General features: G+C 37.1%; 1 protein-coding gene across 1 annotated transcript in view; it reads left to right on the top strand.

Annotated features, from left to right (window-relative positions):
* WDR35 (WD repeat domain 35) overlaps positions 1-25642 on the top strand; it is a 44824-nt gene extending 19182 nt beyond the window's left edge. Inside the window, exons 12-27 of the mRNA XM_010281923.1 lie at positions 6254-6398; positions 7649-7718; positions 8487-8540; positions 9364-9473; positions 11050-11260; positions 11847-11927; positions 12068-12204; positions 14856-15059; positions 16938-17084; positions 18284-18416; positions 19381-19491; positions 20603-20767; positions 21755-21895; positions 23232-23388; positions 24041-24281; positions 25361-25642. Coding sequence (XP_010280225.1) covers positions 6254-6398; positions 7649-7718; positions 8487-8540; positions 9364-9473; positions 11050-11260; positions 11847-11927; positions 12068-12204; positions 14856-15059; positions 16938-17084; positions 18284-18416; positions 19381-19491; positions 20603-20767; positions 21755-21895; positions 23232-23388; positions 24041-24281; positions 25361-25508 — 2255 coding nt within the window. The 3' untranslated portion in view covers positions 25509-25642. The remainder of the gene's footprint in view (positions 1-6253; positions 6399-7648; positions 7719-8486; positions 8541-9363; positions 9474-11049; positions 11261-11846; positions 11928-12067; positions 12205-14855; positions 15060-16937; positions 17085-18283; positions 18417-19380; positions 19492-20602; positions 20768-21754; positions 21896-23231; positions 23389-24040; positions 24282-25360) is intronic.
* Positions 25643-26701: the final 1059 nt, after the last annotated feature.

The raw sequence follows: 26701 nt of genomic DNA, 5'->3' as shown, positions 1-26701 counted from the left end.
TCTATTCCCGCCACTGTCAGAGGATCAGTTTAGTGCATAGATTTACAATGCTCTTTCCTAGAGTGAGTTCATTTGTGAAAATGCTGGGCATTATAGCCTTCAACCCCAGAGATGGGCAGACACTTGAAGTTAGGAATATTTGCATTTTTGAGTCCTGAAAAATTTCTGTGGTCTCAATAGTTCAAACATAATAAGCAAGTCTTTCATTGCTGTATAGTAAACAGACAAAGATTCAACCTTTTTTTTTTTTTTTTAAAAAGATATGCATCCTGAAAGATTCTTTTAAAGCTAGCCCACCAAACTTACCAACGGTGTTGAAGGTGAAAGTGAAAAGCAATCGCCTATAAGTGCGGCACTTTTGGAACACATTGCACTGGTTTTATCATAGTTGCTTTCCTTTTTTGTAACCTTTGAAGATACAACTTTATAGAAAAACTTGAAATATTTATAACGTAAGGACAGTTTGTGCGAGGTGTAGGCACTTGTACACAGTCAAGGTCTTAATATGCAGTATATCATGCTGTTTATCACAGTTGGAGCTTCTTGGCAGTAGAAAGTATAATTGTTCCAGTTTGACAGGGTGCTGAACTTAAGCAGAAGGCTGGACTTGCTGAGGTCAACAGAGAGAGAAGACCTTGTAAAACCTTAAAGGCAGAGGACCTTTCTGTAAGTTCTTTTAAGATTCCAGTTGGTGCATCATTTCTAACAAAATCATTATCCTTTGCCCTGTTTATAAATGAAAAAACTCAGCTTTAAATCAATTACAGGTGACAGTAACCACAATAGTTTAAAATATAAGCAGTACAAAAGTAAAATTAACATATCTCTTACTCCAAATAATTGGAGGGGTGTTACTGACTTAAGAAAAATATATTATCTGTCTGTGAAGTTCTTCTGCTTTCTCTTCTTTCTACCAAAACAGTTTTTCAGGCTATTTTCTTACAGTAAAGTGTTGCATTTTCTGTCCAGAAAATAAGTTGCTTAGGTAATTTTTGAACTCTTGTTCTTGTTTCAGACTTCCAAGTGCCGTCTTTCAGAGTGGCTTAAAACCACTTATGTTGTTACTTTATTTGATTTTCATAAATGCTTATGAAAAATGCCTTCTCATATAGTAGGATGTTCCTCAACAGACCACTTGGTATCTGTGTACTCCTGCCTATTCTTTAGTGCTCTTGTCTGCCATGACTCTCAACTATATTTTTTGACTGGCTGTAATTACTGCAAGTTGAACACACAGTATCTTTGCTTTTTACTGCACTGACCCTTGTTGGAATAGCAATCACCTGGCGCTCTACTGAGCATAAAGATTTTATTCCTCCTTGAGACTTTGGTGACCTGCAGGTCTCTTGTGTTTTTACCTCATAGGAAATTGATAGTGGAGGAAAAAAAGATTGCTAATCTAGGGATGCAAAGTAGCAGACAGAACATTTGAATAACGCATCCGAAAATGTGTGTTAAGGCACAAGTTGTACAAATTGTCAGTTTATAACATTTTATAAAATTATTTCAACAAAGTGCTATTAATCTCCTAATGACAAAGTAATTGTGACAGAGCACAATGTTTGATTTAGCTCCAGGAGATGCAAATCTTATGTTGTTGTGCTCTAAGCCAATCGTTCAAGAAGGGGTCAGAAAAAAAAAGTGCTTATACCCTTTATTCTGTTGAATTTTTAATTGTATCATTAGGTTTATAATACTTACTTTTGCTAATGATGGTAAAAAAGGTTTAATCAGTCATTATCTGGTCAAAGGCCGTCACTTCAACTTTATTTAGACGTTGATGGATAGTTAGACCCTAAAGCTCTTTCTCATGTTGCTCTTTATTTTGTCCAAGGGAATTTTTCTTCCTGTGCTTCGTGTGCATTGTTTTTAGGGTCCTTCACAATAGCTGTTGTTTGCTAGCCCATAAATTAGTCTTTTCTCCATTGTCTAGCATTATTACGTTCCATCCTACTAAGGTACAAAAATTAACCAAAACAGTTTCTTTTGTGGTTGTTTCACAGGCTTTCTGTCAAAGTCCTTTCATGAATAACTAAATATAAGCTACAGAAGGTTAAATATCTTGTTATATAATATCTTTTTAATGGAAACACAACAGATGGTATCTGCTAAGAAAATGTCACTCAGGCTGGATTATATCATCTTCTTACATGCGCTTAGGAGCACTTACATAGTGAGGTGTTGAGTTAGATTTCACATGTGTTTCTTGTTTTCACATGTATCTTTTCAAATGTTAGCGCCCAGTGAAATGAATACAACAGCCTGATCAACATACAGGTGGATTAAAGGCAGAGTGCTGGAGTCATGCCTAGGTGTCTTGCCTCTCTCCTGGATGCCTTAAGAAGAGTGACTGAACTACATGTGAAATGGCACTTGAATTGCTGTTATTTAAAGTTGATCATTTTAAAGTAAACTATAACTGATTTTTAGTATTTCTTCATACTCTTTAAACTGTGGACATTGATGAGATTTCCTACGTGCAGTTCATTGTTCCCGCTGCTGTCGTGATGTTTTCTTCTATTTATGAGCAAACACTTCTAGAGACAGTTGAAACAAGCCCTAAAATTAGGTAGATGTTATTGATCAGGCTAAGTTCATCCCGGTTTCTCAGGAACAGCCTGTAACAGGCATGTATGAAAACAACGGCTTAGTTTTGTGCCTGTCTGTCAGATTGCTTCCTTTCCATCAGATTTAGGTGGGATTACTTGTCTCTCTTGTGTTTGCATATCCTATTTAATATACTAGAAAGTGTCTCAGCTTTTTCATGCAGCAGAATAATATAGTCATGCATTAAGTTTGTTTTCCATCTACTGTTTTTAAAGAAGATTAAACACAAAAGCAGGTGTTTTCTAACTGTTTTGAAGTGACATGGAGTGAGTGTGGGTGAAGTACAGACATCACAGAAGGTTATTCAAGATTCCTGGATATCTAAGATTAAGTTTCTCTCCTTCAGGGAGGAGGAGGAACAGTGAAGAGAAATGAGGTGAGAAGGGAAAGAAGGGTCAGAAGAAACTTGAAGGGCAGTTGTTTCATATGTTGGCATTGTTTTGATGGGACAGTGTGTTTAATTGTTTTCAGTGTTTGATTACTGAAAAGTAAGGCACCTGTTTAAATGTTTTCCATACATATTTTTAAGGTCTGAAAATTAAGTATTAAGACATTAATACTGAAGTTAGCTATCTGCAAAATCAGTGGGACGAGCTAGACAGTCTAAGTCCACGTTTAGCATGGAGAACTGCTATGCAGTGGAAATGCTGAGCAGAGGAGTGTCTGAATCTCTTGCCACCTTCTGACTTCAGGTGCTTGCTTTTCTGTCTATTAATAGTCAGAGCACAAATTCTTTGAAGGGCACTGATGTCCAAGTGAGCAGCACTTGCTGATAAAATCAAGGCCATTGTGTAAGATGATAATACTTCCCTATACTAAAGGAAACTAAGTCGTTAAATCAGCTGCCTAGAAAGAGATTCAAGATCTTCTCAGTCTGAAGGGTTTGAAATGAGCATCTTTCCTTTCCCAGGAAAGAACAAATCCCTTCCTTCTCTGCCCCAGCAACAGCTCAAACTTGGAGTGGCTGGGGCATCCTTTCCTTGTGTTGAAGCTATGCTGTTACGCAACCAAGAAGGTATTTTAGGAGCATAACATAGCCCAGTGATTAAGGCTGTGAGGTGAGAAGGGGGAATAGAATATAATGGAATAGTTCAGTTGGAAGAGACCTACAATGATCGTCTAATCCAACTGCCTGACCAATTCAGGGCTGACCAAAAGTTAAGGCGTGTTATTAAGGGCATTGTCCAAATGCCTCTTAAACACTGACAGGCATGGGGCATCAACCACCTCTTTAGGAAACCTGTTCTGGTGTTTGACCACCTTCTCATGTAGATTTGGATTTTACTTTCTTTTTCCGTATTTTTTTCTGTTTGTATTTTTTGGGTGTTTGCTTCTTTAATGACTGTCCAGTATAAAATGCTAAAGCAATTCTAGAAAAAAATACCGTATGTCCTACTTTTATGCAATTGTTTAAGCTATATAGGCAATTTTTTAGAAGTATCAGTTCCCACATATGGATACTGCTCTTCCAGATGTGGTTTTGAATGGATCTGGTCCTGATGATTGTGTCTGTGTGCTGTGTATCCCTCTCCCTGAGATTTCACATTTGGCTTAAATCCAACCATCATTTAGCCTGCTGTTGCAAAGAAGGGAAGGCCCTGCCCTCCATGCTGGCTGCTCATTCCTGCCCACTCCAACATTTGTGGTTTTTCTCTTTAATCCAATTTAAACTAATCTTTTCATTATTTAATTTTGAGGTCAGTTAGATGAATGAACTGATCCAACTTACTCTGCGGTCAGGCTACTGCTGGAGCTGATATAAAAGAAGTGGCAGAGAAATGTGTCAGGGGTTGGTGTGTGGGGTTTTTTTGACAGCAACAATCAGTTTAAGTCTTAGGCAAGTTCATAAAATGCCTAATTGATTCTGTTTCTCTGGATAAAGCATAGATGTGTTGCCATCTTGTTTCTGGATCACAACAGAGCTTCTGTGAACATCCCTTTTTCCCAGACTGGGGTACTTCAAGGTGTGCACGAATGAGTAAGTTTAGGCTCCATGGAAGCTGTAGGTCAAATGGAGACTTGGTGAGTCTGAGGAATGTCCATGGCTTTCAGATACGGGCTTGGTCTAGCATTGTCTTGGAGTAAAGTGTTTAAAAGTTGACTAAGTTGAGTCCAAATATGAGTGATGTGAGTAAGAGGAAACCTTATTCCCTCACAGGTCAGGAGACTCTTATGTTTCATTTATAAAGGATAAAAGCATTGATTGTTATGGCATGTACAGCTGCAAGGTAATAAAACAAGAGACCAAATACATAGTATTTATTAATGCTGCTAATGAAACAGAAGAGACTGTATCCTTCAGTTGTATGTGACTAATTATTAAAATGGCTGTGTTATATGAAATACACTGAGTTGCATATAATGTAAACAACTGTACTGCTCACATGTTAAGCATCATCACTAAGCCTTCTTATTCAGTGTTTACATTTGCACTAAAAAGTATTCTAGAGCCATCAGGTAGCTTATATAATCCTCTTGGTTTCAAAGAAATAAAATCTGTTCAACCAGTCCTCCCCCATCTGTCTCTTGTAGCACTGCTGCTCTTTATGGCAGGCTTACAGCTCCCTCCAGAGTTCTGTTCTGTGCTAAAATACAGAAAAAATGAGATTCACTGTAGAAGGATCAGATTTTGTGGTCACAGCATGTTATCTGTGTGACTCAGTGTTTCACTAACAGGCTGGGCTACACAATTCTTCTGAATTTGCCTGTTTTGTCTGTCAGCATGCTGATTTGCTTGTAGAATTTGAAGACATCGGGGGATTTAGTTAACAGCTTTCTACATTTTTCTGTGCCTCCTTATGTGCATTCACTGGTTTTCAGAAAGATGAAACAAAGGATTGTAAAAGAAGATAAAAAGGGCCACAATACAGTCAAGACAGTCTATAATAAAGAATAATGCAATGGTTTTAGTGCATTTTTTTTTTTTCTTTGTTCATCGAACACTGACAGCAGGAATGAGATACTCAATTTATCTACCTACTCTAAATGGGCTTAGGGCTAAAGTAAAGAAAATGCCCTGCCTTCCTACACTGTGATCTTTGGATGCAATAAAGTAAGAGTAAGCACATGCTTTGCTAAATATTTAATTTGCTGCCATGCAGATAAAGAACTGTTATTTGGCTTAGATATTAACTAGATACAGCATTTCTAGGTCTCGTTGAACTCAAAATTTGTTAACTGTTTTTAAGTGGTGCTAATCATAGAATCTCTTCTAGATTGTCAGGTTTTGAGTAGTCTTCATTTTATTTATATTTGAATAATTACAAATATGTCAGAAATGGAGGTGTATGTTATAAATCTTGTTAGAGATTTGAGATATTCCTGAACTGGTCATTAACCTGACAATTTGTTTATATGTATTTGATGTCTTCTGTATTAGTGCATGGAAATTTGCTGAAATAATAGGGAGAAAAGTGTTAATTTTAAAATCAGAACTTGTAAAGAATTTCTCTGTTCTTATGAACAAGTCCACAAGGCCCCTTAGCAATTAATGAAAACCCTTGCTGTGTTGTGTGTGGTATGGTTTTTATTTTTTGCTTTTAACCTGTGGAGACGTGGTTTCATCCATGTGGGAAAAAGTTTACAAATTAGCATCTAGTCCAATACTTGACGCACTAATTTTACAACCATTTGGGTTTCATAACAGGGCCGTTGTTTGTCACAATGACCAAAACGCATGTGATAGCAGCTTCAAAAGAAGCATTTTACATCTGGCAGTATCGTGTGGCCAAGAAGCTCACAGCAATGGAAATTAATCAGGTAGCACGGACCAGAAAAGAAGGCAGGGAAAGGTTTGTCTTCAGGCTTTGTCATTTTTCTTCCTTTGCATTGCTATCATTGATAAAGGTGGATTCTCCCATGCCTAAAATATGAACTCCTGTCTTCTCATTTTTCTACTCAGATTTGTTGACTTGCAGGCTTGCAAGATTAAATACTGAAGAATAGTTTTTCATAACAATTGTGTACTTGTTATCCAAATCTCTTAGACTTTTTTGGATTAGTTCCTGCTCATTGTTTCCATTTCCTCGCTGCATGCTTCCTTTACAGAGCTGTGTCTTGATGCTTTTTCCCCCCCTTCCCTTTTTCTCCTCCATACTCCTATTTTCTAGGGAGCTAGATTCCCTTTGATAACTTTAACTACTTTTTGTGTGTCAATGGCTGTAAGGACATGGTCTATCCAGTTAGCTCTTCTCTAAATACACTTGTGTCTGATTATATCTTTGACGTCTAATCCTGTATTGACTTTTATCCTCTCAAACTAAACAAGCCAAAGTCAACATCATCTTGCCTTCAAAATATTGTGCTCATTAGTGGCATTAACTTTTCTGTCACCTCCACAAGCTTGCAACTTTTTCATGATTTTGTGTTAGTTTATGTTTTCTTCTATAGAGGCGCTATAGCGTCTTTCTATAAATCTACCATCTCCTGTCACCATATAGCCATAATCATGAGTAATTATTCATACATGGTGTAATAATTTACGTTGTTCCAGTACCTGAATGTCCTAGGCTTGGGCAAGATTGTAAATTTGATAGAAATACTGAAAAAGTAAATAGTTGTAATTCAGCATAAACTGTGATTTTTAGCATTCTAAAATCTTTCCTAATGATACTTTTTAAGGCAAAATAGAAGTTATGATGAAGTATTGAATACAGTGACATGTAAGTTGTGTGAATATTATATACTTACGAAGCTCTTCATAAGTATGGAAAAGAGCCTGAGGAAATATGGAAGTGCAATTTTGAAAAGAGACAGTTGGGTGCTCAGTGGTTTACAGGAACTTGTTGCAGAATGAAAGTTTATAGATCACATAGGAATAGACCATCAGGGGCTGTGAAAGTGAAAGCAAGTACCATATCTTTATATCAGTACAAAGCAGGGTTATCAAAGGGGATGGTACTAGAACATAAGAACAGACATAGCTTTTATTCTCTTTTCCAATTGCAATGGTTTCTTCTCCAAGGATTTAAGGTACCTATATGCTATCAGAAATGATAATTTCTTTGGACTCATTTTTTCTTGTAACTTGCCTTTTCTACAGGATTTATCATATTGATGATACCCCTTCAGGATCTGCAGATGGACACCTCGATTACAGCAGAGCTATTGAAGTGAGTGTTGTTTTTAACTACTTTATTGTGGTGTCACTGGTACTTGAAAGAAGTAGTTAGCATTGCTTTATTTATTTTCACAGATCTTCATTAGTAAAAGTTGTCATACTTAAACTTTCTTTTACTTCTACCTTTTGTACGTAAGTTATTTTTCTTCCCTCTGGTTAGTGTGTTGTTACTGTGTCATTATGTACTGCTGGAAATATGCAGCAAATTCTAGGGTACATAGAAAAAGCATATTCTGGGGTCCAGTGTGTAGACACCTGCTACCTGCTGTGGTGTTGGTGAGAAGCAGTTCCCCTTACTTCAACAAAGTATAAACTTGTTGAAACTTAATAACCCTTGTAACCTTTTCTAGTACTTTTGGCCTTTTTCACTTTATATGTGCGTGTGCGCGCGTGCGCACATGTGTTCACTTTTGTGTTTACCAATATACCTGAAATGAATTACAGGCCTCACAAGTCAGGGATAGTTGCCACTTTGTGTTTTCTGTTAAACACCTGTAAGGTTTTGGGTTTCCTATTTTTCTGGACGAGGGGCAGGAGAAGAAAGGAAGCTGTTATTATTGTTATTATTGTCATGATTCCCATAACAAAGGCTACTAATATCATAAACCATCCATTTACTGTATACTGACAAGGTTTGATAGCCCCTTTTGATGTGAATACTTGGCAACATTCTTGTATATTTAAATAAAACTTCTTTCTTTAGCAGTGCATTCTTACCGTTGCATTAAAACTGATACTGATATCGCCTGTATACTTTCAGGGAACAAGAGATCCAATTTGTGCAATAACAGCATCTGATAAGATACTACTTGTGGTAAGCTATGTTATTAAAATAACACCTAATTGCCTCTTGTGCTTGTAGTCAGGAGATTCTTCTGCAATATGTTCATAAGCAGTCATAATTCCAAAGCATTTCTAAATTTAGAACGTACACAGATAAAATCTCTTTCTAGGCATCCTCAGTGATAAATTTAACAGGTTCTTCTCTTAACCGGGACTCTTTCTTCAGGAGGGCTAATTCACTAAGTTCTGATAGTGTCTTGACACAGGGCTTGGGTGTGTCATTCGGCAAAATAAAGATAAACCACATTGGTACTTATATTTGTTTACTGTTAGTCAAGCCTTTGAATAACTAGTATATTTTACAGCATTTACTTTTAAAGCTAGCTCAGGTCTTGAAGTAATTGGTGACACTTGTTAGCATGCAGACAGCACTACCTGAGCACAGCTATACTGCTTTCAGAACCGAGCTGGTACTGTCATATGGCACTGTTTGAGTGGTTTTACCAGCATGGGACAGGGATCTTTTCACTGTTTTTTGTTATGTAAACCATGTCTGAAGGTTCACGGGGAATTGCTGGGCTCCTGAAACTGTTCGGTGTGCTGTGTGTGGACTACTGCTGTTCATTTTAACACTTCTGATTTAAGCAGACCTGCAAATTTTTGCATTTTAAGAAAGTATCTTGTTTAAACAGCAAAATTTGGAACTTTCAGGGTGATGAGATTCCCACTCTCCACTTCTGCTCTGTCACTTATCCAAAACCTCTTTTGTCTAGAACAGCATATAAATAAAACCTTTTGAAAGAGTTTATTGATGGAAAAAGATCTCTCAATAAGCAAGCATTGTTTTTCTCCAGGGAAGAGAATCTGGCACTATTCAGAGATACAGTCTTCCTAGTGTTGTTATGGTACAGAAGTATACCCTGAACTGTCGCGTGTATCAGCTGTCTTTGAATTGCAACTCCAGGTAGGTTACAGACCTGCTTCTAACGCAGGTATCCAATTTTAAAATAAACCACTACGGTTTGTGAAAATACTAATTCTATGAATTCCATGATTCTATTATAATTATATACTAATTTTTACTTTAAAGTAATTACATTTTAATATAAACTATCAATTGTAGTTGTTCTTAATATTTGCTTAGCCATTTATTAATTATTAATTAATTACATTTGGCCAGTCATCAGATTTCTCTGAGAGACTGTGTTAATAAAGCGCTCTCATATTTTAAACTCTTTAGGGTGTGTGTGGGAAGTTTAAGGAAACATATACATGAAAATACCTGTTTCATTAGGTGAACCAAACATAAGCTTCCTGTGATCATGACAGGAATTGACAAAATTATGTCATAACCTGGAATTTTATATCCCTAAGGCTTCTTTCTATTTCTATGTCCTTCTAATGCCTGGAAACTTTGTTCATTCCATGTTAATTTTCCACTGTTACAAGCTGTAGCTGGTGGCAATGCTTCTAGAAAGACTCATTTTCCTAAGCTTCAGCTGTGCCAATACTCAAGTTGCTTTCCACTTAACAGATGCTTTTTTTGCAAGAGAGAGCACAGGAGTCTTGGCAGAAAAGGCAAAAATATACTGACTAAAGAGAATTTGAAAAACAATTTTAATCACTTCAAAATAGATGCATGTGTAGATCGCTAACCTTTTTAGGTATAGACAAAAAATCATTGCTTTATTTAAAAGGCAATGTGATCTAGTCAGAGCTGCATTGATTTTGTTTTGAACCCAAGCTGTTTCCTTCCTAAACAACTTTGTGCTAGTGAAAAAGGCTCAGATCCATAAGCGTTTTGAAGTTAATTTTCTAACTTGCTTGTGAAATCTTAATAGAGATTAAGGGTGTCTAAATATCTTTCAATATTTAGAAATGCTTTTAAAATGGCACTGTAGTAAATACAGGCTGCTATGATTCACTGAAGACCTATGTAACTAGAAATATTCAAATGTAACTCTTTAGAAATTGTATTTTTCTCATATTTTAAATTACTTCAAAGATTAACTGAATTATAATTCATATTGTCTGGAAAAAAACTAAAGAATACCCTTTATAGAAATATAAGAAATCCTGTTTTCAAGATTAACAGTCTGCATCACTGCAGTGTCTTTTTAATTTAAGAATCTGCTTCATTGCCTTCTAGTAAATAATGAAAAACAGTTCTGCTCAGTTGTTAATTTTAGGCTCTGTCAAGAAAAGTTTTGTGAGGGGCAAAACCTACAATTTACTCAACTTGATATCTGAAGTACTAAGGATCTTAAAAATGCTGGATGAAAACTGGGCATATTTCAGAACCTTTGCAGGGCCAGATCCTGTAGGAGCAGATGAAAAACTTCTTTCTGTGCCTCTGGCCTCTGCTGTACAGGTAAATGAAAATCACATGCATCTCACTGAATCTCTGGAATTATACTGGTGTTAGATTAGAAGGGAAATTTGACCTGAGTATGCCAGTTTAGGGAACTATTTCAGATTTACAACTTTGAACAGTGTTATTTAGCTGTCTATTTTTTTTTTCTTCCTTTGTTTTTCTGTAGTCGTGTTGCTATCATAGACCTTTCAGGTATTTTGACTTTCTTTGAGTTGGATACACGAGTAGTAGACAGTACAGGACAGCAAGTGATAGGCGAGCAGCTGAAACTGGAACGCAAAGATGTCTGGGATATGAAATGGGCCAAAGATAACCCAGATTTGTTTGCAATGATGGAGAAAACAAGAATGTATGTTTTCAGAAACTTGGATCCGGAGGTAAATATTAATATTTGTAAACTACTCATTTTGCAAGTTGGCTTGTAAGTTAATGCTCTATATTGAATAGTATTGTTCTTGTTCTTACCATTTAACTAGGCGAGTGTTTATATAAATAAACTTGCTTCTGGAAATCTCAAAATCTTGTCAGCTCTAATTTAGGAGTGTTTAGGAACAAATAAGTAAAATGAACTATCAGTCCTGGAAAGATAAAAATGCTGTCATATTTTTCTTAAAGGTACAAGATATTTTCAGGAGCACATTTTGCATATGCTTTGGAAAATATAAACACAGTTTTAGTAAAGATATTTGTAAAACACAGTTCAGTTGAATCTAAATATTGGCAGATGTTCCTTTATCTCTTTCTCATAATTTAGTTATAGAAAACATGAGGATTTTTAATTATGTCTATGTATATGGAATTATCAATAATGTTAATGATTTTAGTATTTGTTTCCTGTTGGAAATGCAATTAAATCCTAGTTTGGTGAAGAAGAAAGTCTCTTTATGTATACCTAACAGATCTGGTTAGGGTTTAATCAGACAGAATACAACTTGATTCCTTTGTAACTTATTTAACTTTAAGGAACCTATACAAACTTCTGGATATATTTGCAACTTCGAAGATTTAGAAATCAAATCTGTTCTTCTGGATGAAATATTAAAGGTAAGTATAATTAATTTTATTTTGTAGGAAAAGTTGGTGTCTGAATAACTTGAACAGTAGATACCTATGGTATACATAGGTACCAATGGGTACCTATGGTGACATGGAATAAAATTATGTTTCTTTATCCATTATGTTAGAATCCTGAACATCCCAACAAAGATTACATCATCAATTTCGAGATTCGGTCATTACGAGACAGTCGAGCATTGATTGAAAAAGTTGGCATTGAGGAATCTTCCCAATTCATAGAAGACAATCCACATCCCAGACTTTGGTAAAATCTCTTTCTAAGCCAATTTTGTTGAAATTTGTGTTCTTTTGTATTCTTTTCCTGTTCAGACAGATCTAGTATTACAGTACAAAACCTCAAATCAAAACTAGCCAAAGCAGTATACACTTTAAACAGAATTGCTTCAGAAAAAAAGGTGGGAGGGGAGGGAAAAAGCAAACAGTGCTCAGCTGCAATCTGAAGGGCTGCTATTCTAACTGAGAACATCTCTTCATTGGGCTGAATCATCTCCAAAGGAGTATTATAGCGTTGAGGGAAGGCCCAAAGAGAGCCTCGCAGTCCCCTGCTAGACTGGCTCCCCACCTCTTTTGCAAATGGTGTGTTTGGGCAGTTTCAAGCTGTGTGGTGTTTATGATTTCCCAGAATGTAAGAAAGTGAGGTTTTTTTGTTCCTAGGCATTAGAGAATTTGTGTTTCAGGAGATGCTGAACAAGTGTTCAAGACCCCTCAGCAGCCATCTTAAAAAAGAACTTGGGGCCAGTGCTTCCCCGGGCTCCTAGTTCTTGAAGCCAAAAAAGTGGGCTGTTGTTGAATTGGAACTCTATGATTTTATTAATGTTGTAGTACCTAGAATGGAAGGCATGCTGTGTGTATCACGGTAGTGGGTATAGGGTACAGGCTCAGGAAACCTTTTTGCTCTATGCTGTATAAGCCCCAAATGCAGTGCTCCCTGCTTTTAGGGGCGAATCTAAAGGAAATGAAAAAGCTGACAGAAGGCTGACTTTAAATTGGTTACATTAAAATTCAAACCGGTCATAAGTTGAGAAGATATTAATTAATTAATTAATTAATTTTATAGTGAACCTTGATGAAAAAGAGCTTAAAACCCAGTAAGAGGGAACACATTAGAATGATAACAAGATAAGAGCAGTTGACTAACATTGTAGCATTTTGGACAGGCCATAAAGGACAAAATGAGAAGGGGTGGGTACATTAATCACGTTATGATGCAGCCTCTAAGAAGTAATCTAAGAAAAGATGTTGGCATGATTAAACTAAACATGGACTTGGGTGTTAAACTAAACTTGAAAAGCCTGCACAGTGAACATGTAAGAGTAAACCTGTGAAAACAGGAGTTCTGGAAATTTAATATCCCATGTTGTAAGGGCTGGAAGAGTAAATGCCTCAGTAGATAACTTAATGAAAAGTTAGTAGCAGAAACTAAAACTTCATTGACAAGTAACTTGTTGAATGATGCCAATTCTCTTTAACTCTCTGGAGATTGTTTCTCTATCTCTACCTATCTTTCATAATTTTGGCTCTGTTTTGAAGCTAACTGATTTCTTGCAGTATTGGATGTTTGACTTTCATCAAGGGGGGTTGAGAGTTCTCTGTTGATTCTGACAGTTCAGATGGGAATTTAGAATTGCTGAAAGACTGGCCAAGGCAACTTGCTTTGAAAGTTTGTCCCAAAAAGCATTTTTTTCCTATCCAGTTGTGCTTTCATCTCTAGAATGTAGATTCTGAAAAATAGGATTTTATGGCTACATGTTGAAAGTTTCTGTAATGGCACTGTAATTTTATTAGTTTGAGTATGTAGGGTAAAAGTTAGGTTTGCAAGTCTTTATTTTACTACTGGCTTGAACTAGCTGAAGATTCTTGGAGTTTTGAAGTCGTTCATGCCTTTTTTTAGTATGATCTATTTATTCAAAATAAAATGACTATTAGTTTTTTAATGACTATTAGTTTTTTAAGGACAGTGCCCTTACTGCTAGAATGCAATAAACGGGATGATGTGTCTTGCAGATTGATTAAATTTGCCATACTGTTTTTCTCCTGGTTTCATTGATGTCAGTGATGAGCACTTGTGTTGAAGTGATACTAACCTTCTCAAATTGATTCAAAAATACTGAGTAGATACTGCCTAAGCATGGCTTAGGTCACTGAATACAGCAATAATATTATTCATTTTGTCAGTGCCCTGCTGCACTGACTTTCGTTTCATGACGTCAATAAGCCAGTCAAAATTTACATAGCCTTATTTTTGCAGAAAATACTGGAGCTCATTCAAGCACCTGATGGACGTAGGTTGGCCTGAAAGTAGAAATTCTCTATTTGCAGAACTAACCAATGGGGCAGTACCAGTACAAGGTTTCCCAATCTGCCCTGTTCTCCCACACTGCTGTCCTAACTGGACAAGTAACATCCAGATAGATTAGAAGGATAACTTATTCCTGATGGCAAATTTATATTACCAGGTTGGATGGGGCTTTGAGCAACCTGGTCTAGTGGAAGGTGTCCCTGCCCGTGACATAGAGGTGGAACTAGATGATCTTTAAGGTCCCTTCCAACCCAAACCATTCCATGATTCTATGAGATAACTGCATTGAGACCAGCGACAGATTTCACATAGAACAACTGTAATACTCAAACCCTGCCCATTCCTCCCAAGCCAGTGTCCATCTGAACAGCTGAACAAAAGAATATTAGCGGTTATTTGAACATCTTTCCGTGCACAAGTACTGGGTACATCACAGAATGTCCTGTGACAAACATACAACTGAATTGAGATTAGTTAGTAAACAATACAATTGCAGTAACTTGTATATGTTCTTTAAAAAATGACTAGTTAAACTGATCTTCATTTAATTTACTTTATAGCTGCTTTGCCATTTGTCATGTTTGTTTTTCACACAGGCGTCTCCTGGCTGAAGCTGCTCTTCAGAAGCTGGATCTGCAGACTGCTGAACAAGCTTTTGTACGTTGCAAAGATTATCAAGGTATTAAATTTGTGAAACGTCTAGGCAACCTGCAGAGCGAGTCGATGAAGCAAGCAGAAGTGGCAGCCTATTTTAGCAAGTTTGAAGAAGCTGAAAGAATGTATCTGGATATGGACAGAAGGTAATTGCATATAGTCATCTTAGCAGCAAATAAAGAAAAAAGTACGGAGAAAAAAAATTGTTTGCCTTAATAAGGAATGGCTGTTTTAGCACTGAAGACTCTTTACTGGTTTTTGGAAAGACAGAAAGGATCAGATGGCGAGAATTTTGTTGTATCCATAAATAACCAATGCTGTATGTAAATCAGCGCATTCCAAACTGTTTGCAAAACCTCAGCTGCTCTACGTAGTGCTGTGTTTCATAGGTGTTTTTGCAAGTATTTTGTCAGTATTTCAACTGAGATTCCAAAAATACAAACAAACAATCTTAACTAGTGTTTAATTTATGTACTGTTGCTCTTAGCTAGTAGCCAAGCACACATTCTTTCCAATTACATACACAAACAACAGTTTTTAATGAACTGTAATCTCTGGAGAGACAGAAATTGTGGACCAATCAATAGAATTTTTGCTCAGGAATGAAAACAAACCAAGCAAAATTACAATATTACTTGGAAATATAAATTAATGCTAAGTGATTAGCTAGAGCACGGCCTTTACTGTAAAAGGATAATAAGAAATAATAAGCAGCAGTTGTACAATGTAGCCTGTAGGTGGTGGTCAAACATGGAGAAGCACGAATCACTTATGCACATGTGAAATTTTTAAGCTTTGATTAATGGAGCCATGAAAAAAAGCAGGGAATGATGGAGAAAAAATTATTTCTTCTTTCATGCTGTAAGAATGAGAAACCCTCCTCTTTGCCAGTAAGATGGGGGTGGGGAGGCAGGAGCTGGGGAGAGATGCATGTTAGAGCCTGGTAATGGAAAAACTTTCTTGTACATAATTAATTAGCCCATGGAAGTATGCTGGTTTGGAGACAGAGACTGCCTCATAAGCACTTCAGTTGCACTGCGACACCGATTATTAGATACGGCATATTCCCTTCCACATGGCTGAAGAGAAATTTGGTGATTATAGGATTGCAGAAGTCAAAGACTTACTTTTTTTACTGGTTTCTTCAATAGCAGAGCATCTTATTCTCCAGCTACAAGAATATGGGAATTCTGTGTTGACATTATGTGTCTCCTCACTGCTAGAAAAATCTCAATAAGGACCTACCAGAAATCAGGCTGAAATAAATCTATTTTTCAAGTACAATTTTATTTTTTTTAGATAGATGCTCTTATTTAGCTGACTGCACTGACTCGCTGTTGCCTTCCTTAACTGACTTGTAAGTTTAGGGCATTTTTAAAAGACGTGTAGATATATCTCTCCCAGTTATTTATTATGCACCTGCAGAATTATTTCTGCATGATGTAATATAGAATTATTCTATATGGTGGAAAAAACGTGCCAGACAGACGCACGGTTGGTCATATGTATGCATGAATAATAAAAAGGAAAGACTACTACTGAGTCCTTTTTCCTTCATCCAAAGTCATCTGGAATCTGGAGGATAAGTCTCTGAAATCCATTTTATTACATCTCAGCTTTAGCCTTCATTATTCATATTCTTTGCTCCTTGGCCTTTGCCCTCCTCTCCCTTCTGCAGCTGCCGCCATCTATTGTAGCGGTCAACAGTGAAAGATAGGAGTGGTATGAAGAATAAGAGGAAACCTGAAATAGCATCAGCCCAACTTCTCGCCAGCTGCTCATTTAACTCCTCACACAGGAGTATGGCTAATAGGGAAGTACATATGTATGACGTAACCTGTGAGCTATCTGACTATTTGCTTTTATGGAATACGGTTTAAATTGTAAATGAGCTATCCGGGATCATTGTGATAACTGCGATGTGGGTTATGATCATGAAAATACTTTCGGATGCTTTTCTCAAGATTTTTATTAGCTATTTTATTGTCCTTTGACTTTTTCCTGCTGTTTTCTGTTTATATTAGAGATCTTGCCATTGGACTACGGATAAAACTGGGAGATTGGTTTCGAGTATTGCAGCTCTTGAAAACTGGCTCAGGTGACTCAGATGACGCCCTTCTTGAACAAGCACACAATGCTATTGGAGATTATTTTGCAGATCGCCAGAAATGGTATGTTCTGCAGAGGACCTAGTAAGAAGAAAATTACAAAGAAAATGATAAAACTGATGACAAGACTTAATTTATGAGGAGGGACAGATGTCAGGAAAGTCACGATGCAATACATGGGATAATTGTGGAATGATGAGATTTACCTCAGACCTTTATGGTTCTATCACTGCATGTACCTTTAAACAGAGAGCTGTTGATCAGCTATCTTAAGAATGCAGGTGCTAAAAATCTCAGTTTTGCCAGATGTCTGTTTGCTTCAAAGGAGGAGGGCGGGGAGAGAAATACCTATACAGTTGTTATTAGGCTGGATATAGAAAGTATTAAAGAAAAAAAAAAATCAGTTAAAAAAAAAATGAGAGAATTATTAAACATCAGTGAATTTCAAAACTACCCACAAACTCAAGAATGCTTAAACCCACAAATATTTGAAAATATCCAGAGTTCTCTCTGACCCGGATCTGTCTCCAGCTATTGCCCAAACTGGGCACCCAAGGAAGATTTTAAGAACAGTGCATGCATGTTACGTATTTCTCCAGAATGCATTTTGCAGTCAGGTATTTACTGAGCCGGAAGTGACATCTTCATAGTTAGTAACTTGCAGAGACATTTTCTTTCATGCACTTTTCTTGTTGCCTTCTAAGCCCATGTAAACTTGTAGCATCCAAAACACTCTTGTCTCATAGAGTTCCACAGCTCCACTATGTATCACAATTACCCAAACTGTATTATCACAGAATTTGGGTCCCAAAGCAGTTGAAAACTTGTGATGAGATTTTGAAAGTTGATTTTTAGCTGCTTTAGGTAACTTTTCGAGAATGGTCTTGGAGATCTTAGTGCTTGCATTTTAAAATACAGAGGCACAACAGTAAAGCCCTTTTCTGCAAGTTTAGTTTTAAGTTGTTGTCCATTATCAGCCATGATCTGTGCAGATGTGGGAATACAGTTTTAATATTCCTTGACTTCCTAACCTTATGCTAGTCAGAGACTCAATCTTGCTACTACTTCAATATAACGACCTCTGAAAACTAAAACTTTTAGTACGTTTTAGAAAAACAATGAAATTCTAGCTACAAAAGCACTCTCAAAGTTACCTATTTAAAGTAATGTCATTTTAAATTTACAAATGGAAAAGGCTTACACAATAAGAAGCTTCACTTGTGTTTATATATCAGTAGCCACCATTTTTTTTTTCTTATTAGGTTAAATGCTGTACAGTATTATGTACAAGGACGAAACCAGGAACGTTTGGCTGAATGTTACTACATGCTAGAGGACTACCAAGGACTGGAGAATCTAGCTAACTCACTTCCAGAGAATAATAAATTGCTCCCTGTAAGCAAAAAGTTCCTTTATTTTCATTGTCCTATGCTCAACTATTTATTTAAAATTTCCCATCTTGCGAAGGTTAAGAAAGAGAGAGAGAAAGAATGCAGTGTATGACCTACTCACTTAAGCATAATAGTGTTACTTTGGTATTGATCTCCAATGTTACTGTTGTTTTCATACTCCATCATTCTTCCTTGCCCTGACTGTCCAGGTTCCCCAGAAAGACACGATTATTCATCACGCTTGATGGCCACATGGCTAAGTCATAATTCACTGCTTCCCTTCCCAGATTGTGGCATTTCTCTCTAAAATAGCTATGCTTCACTGAGAAGTCACTCCTCATGGCTGGACACTTACTTTAGCTTTCATTTTGTCGTCTAATCTGCACTGGCATTTTTTTGCCCCAAATTCTTCCTGGTTACTCTCCCCGGTTTAACTTCTTACGTGGTAGCTCTGGTGGGAGCACTAATGTACAATGAAAATTGAAGATACTCTGCTGAAAGGAGGGAAAGTAGGTAGTGTAGTCTGAAGTGACCTACTAAGTAATAGCTAATTTAAAACTATGATATAATTGATTAATCCAAAATGCTTGAAAAATGCAAAACATGCTCATTTAATGCCATTTGCAGTTGTTTGAACAAAGTGAGACAATAGCAGTTTCTTTTTAACCTCTTTAGTGAGGTTTCATTAAATACTCTAAATAGTAAGAGCACAGTCCTTCTGGTACGATTTGAAAGAAAATTTTGTAAATAGCTTTCTTTTTTTAATTTAGAAGCAGTGTGTGAAAGTAGCACACTGTTCTAAAGAGTTACAGCAGTGCGTGTTGTCTTCACATAATCCATGAAGCAAACAACACGTTTCCCCCAACTTCTTGGAACTAAATTAAACAAGAATATAATAGTATTGCAGTTGCTACACAACATACTAAAAATCTGAAAGTGAATTTAAATGGTGCTGATGCTTTTTACAGGATATAGCTTATATGTTTGTAAGAGTGGGGATGTGTGAACAAGCTGTGTCAGCCTTTCTGAAATGTAATCGACCAAAGGATGCAGTAGATACCTGCGTACATCTCAACCAGGTAAAATAGCAGTAGATAATCTGCTTTACCGATACCAACTTAACAGTGAGTTTTCTGTGCTAATGCCCAATTAAATACAAGACCTTGTAAAGTGTCTGATGATGCGTCATGATTTCTGTAAAATTCATACTTCAGTGCTAAAGCCAGTTATCTGAAATTAGGATTAGATCATTGGAGGGACAGAGCTACATGTGGCAGTGCTGCTTCTGCGTGTGTGTCGTAAGCATGCTCAGCATACAGACATTGGTGGCCTTTGTAGAGCCAGGCTCTGGTGTCTCCTGATGGAATGGCAGGAAGACTAGAGAGTTGCTGGCTGCTCATTTTCCACATTCCCCCTCCTTCCTTGGACAGATGCAAACGTATTAGTGGCAGTGTTAGGATGTAGCAGGAAAAGAACTGATCTGAAGAATAATCTGTAGGTTTAGAGCTAGAGCTGTTGCCCCTTCTGACTTACCTGTGCAAGCATTCATGTCAACACAAAGAGAGAAACTGAGGACGGCTATGAGGAACTTGATGTATGGGAATAGCAGGACTGGCTAGTGCTGTCTTTACGTGAACAATTTCCTAGTTTATAAATCTGAAGGGCTATTAGGTATGAGATTCAGTTAAGTTTCTCAGTCCTGCCAAACTTGGTCTGTGGCAAATACAGTAGCCAGGCTGTTGAGGATCAGGAAAATTCACAGCCAAAATGGGGTGTATAGAAGGATAAGTGTTATTGTCTGTGCCTTAAGCTCATGGGCTGAAGTCCTCTTTTAGGCATGCTTTTGAGAGTTTGAGTTTTACTAATATCAGAAGTGTTGAAACCCATGTGTACAGCTATGAGCAGCAATGAAGTGATTTCGCAAAGCTTTTACCAAAGCAGAAGCAACTGCTTTGTATGTGGTTTTGGACAGAGGTCCAGCATTTGTTTCACAGGCCTCCTGTATCACATGATTGGCAATGATGTTAGCATTTGTATTCTCTTGCTTTTTACTTTAATTTTATAGTAGCCCAGTTCTAAATGGTGATGAAGTATTGTACACAAACGTTGCAGACTATTCATGGATAACCAGCTTGTTCTGAGAATATATTTTAAAAAATGAGGTTGGTAATTGTCTGCTTTCATTTCTAGTGGAATAAAGCTGTGGAGCTGGCTAAAAATCACAATATGAAAGAGATTGGATCCTTGTTAGCGAGATATGCAAGTCATTTACTGGAAAAGAATAAAATCCTTGATGCTATAGAACTCTATCGTAAAGCCAATTATTTCTTTGAAGCTGCTAAGCTCATGTTCAAGGTATTGCAGGTTTTATTTTTATGTCAAATAACTGGGTTTTTGGGACTAGCTCTTATTATTTCCATGCTACTCTTATTTTCTTGTGGTTATTTTAGCATTAACAATGACCAGGCAATAAGCAGATACCACAAAGATGAATCCAACTCCTCAGTTCACGTATCTCTCTCTGAAACAGTTACCCTGAATGTCCTCTGTAGCCAGTGGACAGGAGGCTTCCAGGACACAAGACATCAGATTTATTTTGAGACTTTCACTTCAGAGTGATACGAACTGCACCTCAGAAAAGGTCATGTTGCCCTGCATTGACTATTAAAGGAGTATAGCAGACTGGCTGGGGTGCAACATCCACATTATTTTGCATGTTGTGTGGATTAGTTTTATCATCTCCTTTATTTTTAAAAATCGAAATGTCATTAACTTCATTTTGATTGGTACCTTCAATTAGAAACTGCTGTGGTGTGCTTTTAAGATAAAGATGTTGCTTAGATTTTGTTTGGCTGCAGAGATTTCTGTACATAGCTTGTAAAGTCTGTAAGAGTGATGCATAATTTCTACAGCAAATATTTATAGTAAAAAAAAAAAAACAACCCAAACATAAATGTGTGTTACTTTCAAAAGCCATTCTTCTTTTCCAGGAAAACCACCAGCCTTATTGAAAGCTATGTAACTCCATTGTTTAAAAATCACTATTTTTTAGTTTATTTTTATATCAAGTCAATAGACTTATACATGGTTACACTGGTTTATCCTTCCCAAAAATCTGGCTTTATATACTTGTTAGCTATATAAATATAGAATAATGTGCATTCTTCACTTTGACATTTTCATGTATTGTTCTGCAGTCTAAATTACTACATTCAAATGCAGAATAGTTTTTTGGCATGATTTCCTAGGTTTGTACAAGTATGCAATTGTCCAACAGAATGAAGCGTTGTAATTTTTTTTTTTTTTAAATCTACATTAATTTAATTGGTTTTGTTTTTTAAGATTGCGGATGAAGAGGCAAAGAAAAGGACAAAGCCTTTGCGAGTTAAAAAGCTTTATGTATTATCAGCCCTACTTATAGAACAGTGCCATGAACAAATGCAAAATGCACAGAGGGGAAAAGTTAAAGGAAAAGGTTCAGAGGTAGAGTGTCTATTTTTTTTTTTCTCTTTTTTTCTTTCTGAATTCTGGTATGTGCTACCTAGACAGAATAAAGCAAGCTATCTTCAAGTGAGGCTATTATGTTTTTTTAATAACACTTTTTTCCTGCTGGGAACAGGAAAAGCAAGTTAAGAACATTTAAGCAAGTTTTCCATGAAAACCTATTGTTTATCACAGAAATCACAGAAACACTAGGTTGGAAAGGACCTTCAAGATCATCGAGTCCAACCATTAATCCAGTGCCACCATGTCCCCTAGACCATGTCCTGAAGCGCCACATCCACACGTTTCTTGAACACTTCCAGAGATGGCGACTCCACCCCCTCCCTGGGCAGCCTGTTCCAATGCCTGACCACCCTCTCAGTGAAGAAATTTTTCCTAATATCCAATCTAACCCTCCCCTGGTGCAACTTGAGGCCATTTCCTCTTGTCCTATCACTAGTTACTTGGGAGAAGAGGCCAACACCCTCGTTGCCACAACCCCCTTTCAGGTAGTTGGAGAGAGTGATAAGGTCTCCCCTCAGCCTCCTCTTCTCCAGACTAAACAACCCCAGTTCCCTCAGCCGCTCCTCATAAGAGTGGTGCTCCAGCCCCCTCACCAGCTTCATTGCCCTTCTCTGGACACGCTCCAGCACCTCAATGTCCTTCTTGTAGTGAGGGGCCCAAAACTGAACACAGTTTAAAGTATTATTTTAAAACACCTACATCATATGTATTAATAGATATTTTTCTTCCTAAGTTTAATGTACTTTTCTTAATGTTTTAACTATAACAATGAAAATCATACTAGGAAACTCCAGATTTTTTTTTTTTTTTTCCTGCAAGACACTCACTTTCCTGTCATTGAGGAGTTAAGTATCAATCTCAAAGAGATATCTGTGATTAGATTAAGCTATGTTGGCTACAATTTAGCAGGGAGATGGCTCCAGATATGGGGGAAGCAAGTAGAAGAATTTTTTTTTTCTGCTCACACTTTAATCTTCATATGCACAAATGAAATGGTTTAAGCAAAGTTTTAAGAGATCTGGTGTTGAAATGCAATATTAAGCCAAACTACAAACCAGTCCACAGATGTGCACAGAATATATTTGTACACATGTATATGATATTTATATTTGAAAATCTGCACCATATGTTCTGCTATGCACTGTATAAAATACCTAACAATGTTCACTTTAGGTCCATGTATTTATATTTTCCCTAGTTAACACAGACAGTGCTGTAATCACCAAGTACAGAAAGATTCTTTTCATATATCCCCATTTCCTGCTGTATCTGTTTTGTATAAAAATTACTTGTGATACTGCTTTGTTTTCAGACTGCTTCAGCTTTGGCTGGTTTGCTAGAAGATGATGTTCTTTCTTCAACTAATCGCTTTGCAGACAATGCTTGGCGAGGAGCTGAGGCTTACCATTTTTTCATACTTGCACAAAGACAGCTCTATAAAGGTTCTGTAGATGCAGCACTTAAAACAGGTAGGACTTCATTTTTAACTCTGTAAAGAAACTGTTCTAATTTTACAGGCCTGCACAGCATGTAATTTCATTTATAGTTGGCACATTTTTCTATTCTTGCTAGATCCATGGAATTTAAAACAAAATGAACTGAATATGGCTGCAGTTAAGATACCTGGAAAGTATCTTGTTGGAGACAATGCAAATCTAACTTACCAAATATTACCTGGTTAAATTGGACAATCTCTGTAGATGATCTGTTGACTGTTTTGTTTCTTTCTTTAAGTTATAAGGCATGCCTGAATTCACATCAGACCTCCTTGTAGAGCTTCATAAAAAATTTGTGGGAGTTAGAGAAGCAAATAGTACCCTACACTTTGTCCAAGTAATGCTGGTCCATTTCACATACTTCTAACATGTTTAAAAAAACCCCAAAGGTCTTAAAAAGAAACTTCAATTTCCCAATCAAATCTCCTTATTTTTATTTATTTTAAAAAAGTGTTAAACCATGCATTCTTCAGTCGTGTCAATGAAAAGACTTTGGTTCATTGTGTCCAATTTGTAAGATTAATACTGTCTACTAGCAGCAAGTATCTCATACAGATGCTTACACTTCTCAGAAGACGTAGTAATTTCCTTGGTGTTTTGTTGTTTGTTTGTTTTCATTTCTTAGCTCTTCATTTGCGAGATTATGAAGACATTATCCCTGCAGTTGAAATCTATTCCCTTTTGGCACTCTGTGCGTGTGCAAATAGAGCATTTGATATTTGTTCAAAAGCCTTTGTTAAACTAGAGTCCTTGGAAACTCTTAGGCCAGAACAGAGACAACAGTATGAAGACCTTGCTCTAGAGATATTCACGAGACATTGTCCAAAGTACAACAAAAAATCTGATCTGGATGATGTTCTTGAGAGGTGGGTTTATACTTATACGATACTGTAATAATAGTAGCACTTTTTTCTGCTATTGTATCTATTTTGGGTTTTGTGTGTCCAAGATAATTAGGTGCTTTGCTGCTTAAATCATTGGGCAAGAATGATGCAGGTGTTAGCCAGTTTGCAGAAAGGGTAATACAACACTCTTATTTGGGAGAATAGACATTGACTGTATTTGAGCTGGGCATAAAGATGTAACTTCATCTTAATTTGAAATGCATGTGGACAGAGCACAAGACTTTTAGTGGCTTTGATAAGGTGTCATGTGCCATTAAAATAATAATGTTACTGTTTGCTGTTTGCATTGGTAAAATTTTTGTGGTGTGATGCAAATGTCAAGAAGTGAATGTTTAACCATTATTAAACAGTGAGCCTCCAGTGTTCTGTGAATTACCTAAATCTACATGGTGTGAGAAGATGAGTATGTCAAGTGAGTTAGAATATGAAGGGCATGCTCAGGGGCTAAGTCCTTGGAGTGGCTATACCCCCAATGGTGTCTTTGACGCATGTTTCCTGCTAACAGCATGGAATTTGCGAGTACAGAAGTTGATTGCGAATCAATTTTCTTTTTAATGAATAGGATTTTTACCAGTCTTCCTTAATTTTCCTGTGCAGATGTACTGAATCTCACTAGTGGTTTTCATTTTGACTCTTCAGAGGAATAAATGTAATAGTAGTGCTAGTGTCTAATTGGACCGTACCTTTGTATGGCCTTCACTGCTTCTTTTCACTTAACCTTTTACATCTGCTGGTCCTGATTTTTTGACTATATGGTTCTGGGGGTGTGCATTCTGTTATGTGAAGATTTACATACTTGGCTACGTTAACAGTGAAGTGTTACATGATTTAATAATTTCTAATCAAAAAGCGGTGCACATCTGAATAGAGAAGCAGTATTTTACACATCAGCATCACCAGTTTTGTAACAAGCTGTAGGCATACAATTAGGTATTTATGCTGTTTTGCAAATTTCTACAAAACAGGTCTTCACTGCTATTTTAAAACTATGTTTTTGCTCTTTCAGCTCTATTTACTCTTCTCTTCTTTTTTTTAAGTAGTGGAGATGGGAAACTTCTTGTATGTGTTGCAACAGGAGACCCTATCCTGGAGTATCGATTCTGGATGTGCAGTGTATGTAAGCACTGTATGAAAGCCAAAGAAGCAAGCAATTTTAACTTCTGTCCTCTGTGCCACAGTACAGCGTAGCAGGGGATAAAGGACTGTTTATCCTCGTATCTGTTATGTCTCCTGGAAATACCCTCTAAAATGTTACTGATGTACTATTATTTTAAAATACAACTCAGGTACTGTATTGTAACAGATATTGCCACTATTAGAGAAACACTTTTTTAAAAACCCCAGAAAACCCCCAAGAGAAACGTTTACTGGTTCCATTTATGTGAAGAAAAGACTGACTGTGTTAGATGCTTCGTTGTTGTTGTTACTTCAAAGTTTTAAGGTAAAAGCATTCTTTTCTAACTGTAAATTGAGCCTAGTTTCAAAATGATGCAAATTGAATGTAGGTTCATCTTAATGTGTTTTACTCTGCGCAAGCTCCATTTATTTGTTTTTTTATTTCCATAGGAAATTACTGGTTTTTTCAAAACTCATTTTTGAAGGAAGTAATTCCCGAGTTGAAATAACGCCACAGTATTTGTGATAATAATATTTTATGTGTTTTTCTATTGCTGTTTTACTGGTGCGATAGTACCAGCTTAGGCATAAGTTGTGCTGTTTTCTTCTGCCCAAGTGTATTTACGCCCACTGTAGCAATAAAGCGCTTGCAAACATTTAGCAGTCTGTGCCCTAAGCCTGCATCTGGGTTCTTCAGTTTGGGTGCTGCCTTCAACCAGTTAAGGAAACCTCTATCAACCTTCAAACTGCCATCTGGTAGCGAGTTATTTTTTTTAAGTAGCTTGAAGAGAGCAGCTCACATGTTGAACAGATTTCAAGAGATGAACTGTCGTTCTTGTCATACACCAAGGTTTAAGGAACGCTACTTTACGTAGCTGCTCTCTTTTACTGCTGGGTTTGAGCCTCTGCTCTGGAAATGCTGCAGGTCCTTTCTCAACGCTACGAGCTTTCCACTAGGCCAGCCAGTGCTTGGCAGCAGCCACGACCCTTGACGTTCGCGTTGCACGCTCCTTTCCAAGAGGCGAGCGTGAGGCTGCTTCTGCACCCTCTCCCAGGGCAAGTAGTGCCTTTCGGTTAAACCTGGGTTAGGCAAGAATGAACCCGTTTTGTGTCCGAGATATTAAATAGTACTAAAGTATTACTTTTTTCTGTCCTGGTTTTCGAACTTCTTTTTCCTTCGTAGAAATGTGTATTAGAGGGCTGTGCCACTCACGTCATTCCGCGCTCCACCAGCAGCATCCGCGGCGGGGGGGAGGAAGGGGGGG

This window comes from Phaethon lepturus, unplaced genomic scaffold (assembly GCF_000687285.1).
Source record: "Phaethon lepturus isolate BGI_N335 unplaced genomic scaffold, ASM68728v1 scaffold13882, whole genome shotgun sequence".
Classification (NCBI taxonomy): domain Eukaryota; kingdom Metazoa; phylum Chordata; class Aves; order Phaethontiformes; family Phaethontidae; genus Phaethon; species Phaethon lepturus.
The sequence above is the reverse complement of the archived record's forward strand: the minus strand, read 5'-3'. Positions and strand labels throughout refer to the sequence as shown.